We start from the raw sequence: 9,349 nt of genomic DNA, 5'->3' as shown, positions 1-9,349 counted from the left end.
GTCCCACCACTTGGTGATGGGGCAGGACACAAGGCTGAGGAAGTGAAGGGTGTGGAGCACAAGCCTTGACAGCTATTCCAAGGCACAGTTCAGAGGTGGGCCAGCTGCATATCACACAGCTGGCTCAGATAATGCATAGAATCACAGAATCATAGAATATCAGGGTTGGAAGGGACCTCAGGAGGTCATCTAGTCCAACCCCCTGCTCAAAGCAGGACCAATTCCCAACTAAATCATCCCAGCCAGGGCTTTGTCAAGCCGAGCCTTAAAAACCTCCAAAGAAGGAGACTCCACCACCTCCCTAGGTAACGCATTCCAGTGCTTCACCACCCTCCTAGTGAAAACGTTTTTCCTAATATCCAACCTAGACCTCCCCCACTGCAACTTGAGACCATTGCTCCTTGTTCTGTCATCTGCCACCACTGAGAACAGCCGAGCTCCATCCTCTTTGGAACCTCCCCTCAGGTAGTTGAAAGCAGCTATCAAATCCCCCCTCATTCTTCTCTTCTGGAGACTAAACAATCCCAGTTCCCTCAGCCTCTCCTCATAAGTCATGTGCTCCAGACCCCTAATCATTTTTGTTGCCCTCCGCTGGACTCTTTCCAATTTTTCCACATCCTTCTTGTAGTGTGGGGCCCAAAACTGGACACAGTATTCCAGATGAGGCCTCACCAATGTCAAATAAAGGGGAACGATCACGTTCCTAGATCTGCTGGCAATGCCCCTACTTATACAGCCCAAAATGCCATTAGCCTTCTTGGCAACAATAGCACATTGTTGACTCATATCCAGCTTCTCGTCCACTGTGACCCCTAGGTCCTTTTCTGCAGAACTGCTACCCAGCCATTCGGTCCCTAGTCTGTAGCAGTGCATGGGATTCTTCCGTCCTAAGTGCAGGACTCTGCACTTGTCCTTGTTGAACCTCATCAGGTTTTTTTTGGCCCAATCCTCTAATTTGTCTAGGTCCCTCTGTATCCGATCCCTACCCTCTAGTGTATCTACCACGCCTCCCAGTTTAGTGTCATCTGAAAACTTGCTGAGAGTGCAGTCCACACCATCCTCCAGATCATTAATAAAGATATTAAACAAAACCGGCCCCAGGACCGACCCTTGGGGCACTCCGCTTGAAACCGGCTGCCAACTAGACATGGAGCCATTGATCACTACCCGTTGAGCCTGACGATCTAGCCAGCTTTCTATCCACCTTACAGTCCATTCATCCAGCCCATACTTCTTTAACTTGGCGGCAAGAATACTGTGGGATACCGTATCAAAAGCTTTGCTAAAGTCAAGGAATAACACATCCACTGCTTTCCCCTCATCCACAGAGCCAGTTATCTCATCATAGAAGGCAATTAGGTTAGTCAGGCATGACTTGCCCTTGATGAATCCATGCTGACTGTTCCTGATCACTTTCCTCTCCTCTAAGTGTTTCATAATTGATTCCTTGAGGACCTGCTCCATGATTTTTCCAGGGACTGAGGTGAGGCTGACTGGCCTGTAGTTCCCCGGATCCTCCTTCTTCCCTTTTTTAAAGATGGGCACTACATTAGCCTTTTTCCAGTCATCCGGGACCTCCCCCGATCGCCATGAGTTTTCAAAAATAATGGCTAATGGCTCTGCAATCACATCCTCCAACTCCTTTAGCACCCTCGGATGCAGCGCATCCGGCCCCATGGACTTGTGCACGTCCAGTTTTTCTAAATAGTCCCGAACCACTTCTTTCTCCACATAGGGCTGGTCACCTTCTCCCCATACTGTGCTGCTCAGTGCAGTAGTCTGGGAGCTGACCTTGTTCGTGAAGACAGAGGCAAAAAAATCATTGAGTACATTAGCTTTTTCCACATCCTCAGTCACTAGGTTGCCTCCCTCATTCAGTAAGGGGCCCACACTTTCCTTGACTTTCTTCTTGTTGCTAACATACCTGAAGAAACCCTTCTTGTTACTCTTAACATCTCTTGCTAGCTGCAACTCCAAGTGTGATTTGGCCTTCCTGATTTCACTCCTGCATGCCTGAGCAATATTTTTATACTCCTCCCTGGTCATTTGTCCAATCTTCCACTTCTTGTAAGCTTCTTTTTTGCGTTTAAGATCAGCAAGGATTTCACTGTTTAGCCAAGCTGGTCGCCTGCCATATTTACTATTCTTTCTACACATCGGGATGGTTTGTTCCTGCAACCGCAATAAGGATTCTTTAAAATACAGCCAGCTCTCCTGGACCCCTTTGCCCTTCATGTTATTCTCCCAGGGGATCCTGCCCATCTGTTCCCTGAGGGAGTCAAAGTCTGCTTTTCTGAAGTCCAGGGTCCATATTCTACTGCTCTCCTTTCTTCCTTGTGTCAGGATCCTGAACTCGACCATCTCATGGTCACTGCCTCCCAGGTTCCCATCCACTTTTGCTTCCCCTACTAATTCTTCCCTGTTTGTGAGCAGCAGGTCAAGAAAAGGGGGTGGCCAGGGAGGCTCACGGGTCAGGGGCCTGATTGTACTTGGGGTGGATAGCTGAAGAGGCAGAAATGTCTTATGTATGTACACTTCCCCTGACAACCGCTTAGGAAGTTTGTCCATTGGAACTGGACTATGGCCACTACATCATTTCACTCTGGGGTCCATGAATGCTCAGCAGAAGGGGTGTGCATTAGGTAGGAAAGGCATCTATTAGTACTCAGCAGATGGGTCTAACAAAGATTTATTAAGGCAAAACACTCAGCAAGTTGTGATCAACTACTTACAAGTTGGAAGCTCATTAGGAGGACTGCGGTCACTTCCAGCATCAGACAATACAGCTTCAACCTCCCTTTGTTACACAAACTTATAATTTTTTATCTTTTCTCATATATGTGTTTTAGTCTCTCATTTCCATGTTAACTCTCCTCCCCCGTCAGTACATGTTTAGTGTTAGTTCAAACCGGTCTTTTCTAGCTTTTTAGTCACTGGATCTTTTCTTGTTCTCACTACCATGATTGCTGTGCAGTTTCTTACACATACATAGCTCTGCTTCTGTTGTTATCAGAACAAACTCTGAAAATCCACAGCAGGCTTCTGCCTATATATGCCTTCTTCGTTCCCAACAAGCTCGAGTTCGCGTTTTGTGATTTTGTTTTGTATTGCGACCAGCTCTCTCTTGTTTCTAGTGGAATGTCTATCTTTTCCCTAAGTAAACCTTTTGTTTTTAATATAAGTGCTCACAAGTGCTATGCGAGCGGTGAGGTAAGGTCAGACTCGTAAATTGGGGTACACTGCTTCTTTGGGAGCAGGGGATCTGGGATTTCTGTGAGTAATCAGTGTCAGGGGCTGGATGTAACAAGGGGGATGCTTCAAGGAGACTACAGTGCACCTCTTGTTTACCTGCGAAGTAAAGACAGGGCTGGCACAGCTCAGAGGAGAGTGTTTGGTGGCTGAGCAACATAACTCCGTTGACTTAATTTTTGAGTGTAGACCTGGATTTAGGAAGAAAAAAAAAAAATCAAATGGACAACTACAAAAGGGGGAGCCCTGGCTAGCAGTAATACAACTGAAAAGGATCTGGGGTTATAGTGGATCACCGATTGGATATGAGTCAATACAATACAGGCTAATATCGTGCTGGGGTGTATTAACAGGAGTGTTGCACATAAGACATGGGAGGTAACTGTCCTGCTCTACTCAGCACTGGTGAGGCTTCAGCTGGATCGTGTGTCCAGTTCTGGGCGCCGCGCTTTAGGAGAGATGTGGACAAACTGGAGAGAATCCAGAGGAGAGCAACAAAAATGATCAAAGGTTTAGAAAACCTGATCTATGAGGGGGGGAAATGGAGCATATTTAGTCTTTACAAAAGAAGACAGGAAGGGAGGACCTAATAACATATTTCAAATATAGCAAGGGCGATTATAAAGAGGACAGTGATCATTTGTTCTCCACGTTCACCTACGGCAGGACAAGAAGTAATCAGCTCAGTTTTCAGGCAGGGAGATGTAGGTTAGAGATTGGGAAAACCTTTCTAACTCTAAGGGTACGTCTACACTACCCGCTGGATCGGCAGGTAGCGATCGATCTATCGGGGATCGATTTATTGCGTGTAGTGTAGACACGATAAATCGATCCCTGATCGATCCCGTCAACTGCTGAACTCCAGCAGTGCGAGAGGCGGAAGCAAAGTCAACGGGGGAGCCGCGGCCGTCGATCCAGCGCTGCGAGGACGCAAAGTAAATAATTTTAATTCGATCTAAGATACGTCGACTTCAGCTACGCTATTCTCATAGCTGAAGTCGCGTATCTTAGATCGACCCCCCCAGTGTAGACCAGGCCTAAGGATAGTTAAGCTCTGGATCAGGCTTCCAAGGGAGGCTGTGGCCTCCCTGTCCCTGGAATTTTGGATGAACAGGTTGCACAAATACCGGTCAGGGATGGTCTAGGCAGGATTGGTCCTGCCTCAGTACAGGGGGCTGGACTAGATGAGCTCAGGGGGGGTCCCTTCCAGACCAACTTTTCTTTGTGAGGAATGAATGGCGATGCTGTATTGCTCCCTGTCTCTCCAAAGATGGTTTGGGATGAGAAGAACCTAAATATAAGGAGATATACCCATCTCATAGAGCTGGAAGGGACCCTGAAAGGTCATTGAGTCCAGTCCCCTGCCTTCACTAGCAGGACCAAGTACTGATTTTGCCCCAGATCCCTAAGTAGCCCCCTCAAGGATTGAACTCATAACCCTGTACTTAGCAGCCCAATGCTCAAACCACTGAGCTATCCTCACCCCCTCCCCAACCACTACTGGAAGTATCTTGCCTGATACATCCTGGGCTTGTGTTTGCCTTTTCAATGGCCACATGACATTGGGGCTCATAGGTATCCCAGCAATGGTGTTTATAAAACTAAAAGATTAGGACAGTAATGAAATGCCCTCCCCACTCCAACCAGTAGACCCCGCATCCTCCCAGAGCTGGAAACGGAACCCAGCCATCCTGACTCCCAGCGCCTCCTCTAACCCACTAGATCCCACTCCCACAACAGGGAATAGAATCCAGGTGTCTTGACTCCCGGCCCCCTGTTTTAACACACTAGACCCCACTTCTCTCCAGGTGCAGGGAATAAAACCCAGGAGTCCCGACATTCATCCTTACCGCTGTTCTATCCCATTAGACCCCACTCCCTTCCTAGAACTGGGAATAGAACCCAGGAGTCCTGATAATAATCCAAGACTCCTGCTCTCGCCACCAAGGTCTGAGCTCCAAATTAAGCTTTCTTTCAAATTTATTTCTCAGGCCCATCCTGGGTATGTGTCTTCAGGTGTCTTGTGAAATTTGGCCAGTCACTAAAGCGCTTCCCATAGTTGGGACATTTACAGGGTCACTCCCCTGTGTGGATCCTCTGGTGCATAATAAGCCTGGAGCGAACACTGAAGCTCTTCCCACATTCATCGCATCTAAAGGGTCGCTCCCCCGTGTGGGTCCGCTGATGCTGGGTGTGGTTGGACCTCTGGCTGAAGCTCTTCCCGCAGATGACACATTTGTAGGGTCGCTCACCAGTATGGATCCTCCGATGGCCTGTCAGCGAGGAGCTGTGGCAGAACACTTTCCCGCAGACAGGGCATTTGTAGGGTTTCACGCCCGTGTGGATCCTCTGATGCTCCAGGAGGTTGGAGGTCTGAGCGAAGCTCTTCCCGCATTCATCACACCTGTAGGGTTTCTCGCCTGTGTGGGCCCTGCAGTGCTTCATCAGGCTTGAGTTTTGCCCGAAGCTCTTCCCGCACTGGGCACACGTGTAGGGTCGCTCCCCCGTGTGGCTCCTCTGATGGCGAAGGAGGTTGGAGGGGTCGGCAAAGCTCTTCCCGCACTGGGCACACATGCAGGGTCGCTCCCCCGTGTGGCTCCTCTGATGGCGAAGGAGGCTGGAACTGTCGGCAAAACTCTTACCACACTGCAGGCATTTGTAGGGTCGCTCTCCTGTGTGGGTTCGCTGGTGCTCTAGGAGCTTGGCGCTGTCAGCAAAGCTTTTCCCGCACTCACACCCATAGGGTCGCTCCCCGGTGTGGCTCCTCTGATGGCGAAGGAGCTTAGAGCTGTCGGCAAAGCTCTTCCCACACTGGAGGCATTTGTAGGGTCGCTCCCCCGTGTGGGTTCGCTGGTGCCTCCTTAGGGTTGAGCTCTGCTTAAAGCTTTTCCTGCAGTCTGAACATTTATGGGGGTTTTCTTCCATGAGGGTGGGGTCGTCTTTACACTGGAATGAGGGGGTCTCTCTGCTGTCAACCAGCCTCGTATTGATTCAGGCTGGTGTCTCTCCCTGCTCAGGGCTTTGGGGTCTCCCCGCGAGTGGCCTGTGCAGCTCTGGTCTCCAAGTCCCGGCCTGATGGGGATTCCCTGATCCTTTGTTCCCACCTTCGGGACAGGAAGAAAACACCACACAGCTGATCTAGAAACCCCCCTCCGATCTGGCTGGGGGGAGTCTCTCCGGTACCAGCCGCGTTTCGGCTCCGATCCCCCCCGGCCCTGCGAGCACTTCTCCAGGCAGCGATTTCCTGCCTCGGCGTCTCCCCGGCGCCCCCACTCACCGCCCGGCCGTCCGGGGCGAGCCCTTCCTAGGCCCGCTGGCTGCAGACTGGGACTCGCCCCTCACGGCGCTGCGAGCCAGGCTCGGAACCCAGGCGTCCGGAGCGCTGCTGGGCTCGTACCCTGCTCCCGACCTGCCCTATTACAGCCCCCTTATGGCACCACGTGCCCCGGGAGGGGGTGGAGTTGAGATTAACCCTTCCCTGCCCAGACGTTAGGCTCAAGACTCTGGCGAGGGCGGGATATAGCTATAGCCTGGGCATTAGCGCGCCGCACCGTCATGCTTGGCCGACCCCCAGGGGGCCACTGGCAGGCAGCTAGTCCTTGTGGAAGGGAGCCCCGGCCGGGATCTCACCCAAGGCCTCATCCCTATGGATGTTCAAGCACAAATGGACACAGTCCCACAGAGATCCCTCATCCCAACAAGGAATGTGCAGCTGGATGGAATGTTGGTGCCCTGCCCTGTTCTGGTTCTGTGGCAGCTGAACAGAATGTTGGGTTCCTGAGGGTTCCGAAGCAACTGGATGGAATGTTGGGGTCCTGCGGGTTCTGAGGCAGTGGATGAGTGAGAAGCAGACAAACAGGTTTCATTGGAAGGGATTTCATGCCTGAGCATTTGCGCTGGTGGGGGGGTATTGGGTACTGGGCATGGGTGGGCCTAAAGGGAGGATATTATTTTGAGGGACAACAAATTAAAAATACAGGGACATGAGTGAAAGTCACCGTTTCAAAGACAAGGATTCAGAGGGGGACACTGAGCAAGGAATCCCGGACAGTGCCCACTGCTCCTTAAAGCCATCCAGGGAGCCAGTGGACATGGCCCTGAGGAACTCTGCCTGGAGATGTGATTTAAGGGAGGATTGGAAGTAGGCGCCATAGTTACAGAACACCTCCCTGTCCAGCCTCCTCCTCCCGGTATGGTGGATGGTCATCTTGGCCAGCACCAGGAGGAGGTCCACAACATAGGGTACTGAGGTTTTTTTTCTTTTCCTGTGTGCCATGGAGATGCTTGCCCCATGAGACAGCCAGTATTTTTCAAGCCCAAAGGGTCAAGATATAAAAGGAGAGAACAAAGGCTCCTCCCCACCTCTTTCCTATCCCATCTCTGGACTGATGAATTCTATGTAACAAGGGACTTTTGAACAAAAGGACTGAGGTTCCCCCCAAACTATTTGGGCAATCCAGAGAGATTTACAGAAAACCAGCCGATTTAACATCCCTGCTATCTTTTGGACTATATGCTATATAATTCAACTGTAATGTACTTTATCTGTTTAACCTTTTAATAACTCTCATTTCTTTTTCTTAGTTAATAAACCTCTAGACTTCGCTTACTAAAGGATTGGCTATCGGCATGGTTTTTTATTTATGATATGAAGTATCCATTGACCTTGGTAAGTGGCTGGCCCCCCAGGGCTGGAAGAACCAGATGTGTGGTGAATTTGGTTTTAATAAGCTTTCATCACAAAGTCCAGTTTGACTGTGTGGTAAAAAGAAAGGGGGGGGGGGGGCTGGAATGTCTAAGGGGACTGTCTGTGGCTTCAAGGTAAAACTAATACAATGTTCCAGGAGTGACTTTTGTTACTGGCGTGGTGACATCTAATGCGAGAATATACCACCTTTTTTGGGGGGGTGGGGTCTGCCCTGTTTTCTGACAGTCTGCTCTGAGTTTGTCATTTTCAGCTGGGACCCTCACCCAGGCCAGGCACCGTGACAGTTGGGTCCACGTGCGCTTGAACATCCGCAGCGATGAGGTCCTGGATGGCTCCCCAGGGACGTCTGCATCCCCGTGCCTCCTTCCATAAGGGTTAGCTGTGTCCCAGAAGCCCCTCACGGGGCCAGTCTAGAGCCAAGCTATTGCATAACGTCTGGGCATTGACGGGTTAATCCCAGTCCCTCCCCACCCCACGCGGAGTGGGGGTTTCACAGCTCAGGCGCTTTCCTGACACCCCCCCCCCCCCCATCAGCTGATGATGTGACCAGCTGGGCTCTGTGTGGTGAAGGGGGCCAGGGGCGAGTCCCCGTCTGCAGCCCCAGGCCCAGGAGGGGATCGCCCCGACCAGGCGGTGAGCGAGGGCTCCGGGGAGACACAGTCTCAGCGAGGGGGGCTCTGGGAGGGAGAGAAACAGCAGCAGAGGCAGGAAATCGCTGCCTGGAGGAAATGTGTGTGTGTGAAGGGGAGAAGAGGTCGGGAGCAGAGCCAAACAGGGGCTGGACTCTGGAGACACACACACACCGCCGGCTTCGGAGCAGCAAGGGGAGGGAGTTTGGGGAGCTGAACCCCGTGGGTCTCCCACCCACCCAGTCGGCTCTTGGGCAGCAGTGAAGCAGGAAAGATTGGGCTGTATTCATCTGCTGCTCCGCTGTGGTTTCTTCTCTTCCAGGAGACGAGGAGGAGACATCAGCGAGAGTCAGGGCAGAGCAGGACAGCAGCGGGGAGACCCCCGCTCAGCATGGAGAAGACGTCAGCCAAACCAAAGCCAACCCTATCACCATGGGAGAAAAAGCCCACAGAGGTTCCGAATGGGGGCAAATCTTTAGCCGGAGATCGAACCTTCACAGGCACCGGAGGATCGACCCTACAAATGGCCTCAGTGGGGGGAGAGCTTTGCCGACAGCTCCAACCTCCTTCACCATGAGTCATTTGCCTAGCATTTCGGCTAACAATTGTGATGGTTCTCTCAGGGTATCCAGGATTGTAAGTCACCTTGTTACCCTCCTGCCTCTGGGGAGAGGGAGTCTTGCCTGTGGTAGCTGAGGGTCTTGCGCCTAACGTCTGGGCAGGGAAGGGTTAATCTCAACTCCGCCCGTTCCCGGGGCACGTG

General features: G+C 51.5%; 1 protein-coding gene across 1 annotated transcript; it reads right to left on the bottom strand.

Moving 5' to 3' along the window:
- Positions 1 to 5,325: 5,325 nt before the first annotated feature.
- Positions 5,326 to 6,174, bottom strand: LOC135877959 (zinc finger protein ZFP2-like). Its single transcript, XM_065403481.1, has one exon. The coding sequence runs from the start codon at positions 6,172 to 6,174 to the stop codon at positions 5,326 to 5,328; it is 849 nt and encodes a 282-aa protein (XP_065259553.1).
- Positions 6,175 to 9,349: the final 3,175 nt, after the last annotated feature.

Source organism: Emys orbicularis, chromosome 4 (assembly GCF_028017835.1).
Source record: "Emys orbicularis isolate rEmyOrb1 chromosome 4, rEmyOrb1.hap1, whole genome shotgun sequence".
NCBI classification, from domain to species: Eukaryota; Metazoa; Chordata; order Testudines; family Emydidae; genus Emys; species Emys orbicularis.
This window is presented reverse-complemented; position numbering and strand designations above follow the sequence as displayed.

Excerpts from the sequence above, each read along its gene's own strand:
- LOC135877959 (XM_065403481.1), bottom strand. The coding sequence starts at position 6,174 with ATGGAAGAAAACCCCCATAAATGTTCAGACTGCAGGAAAAGCTTTAAG.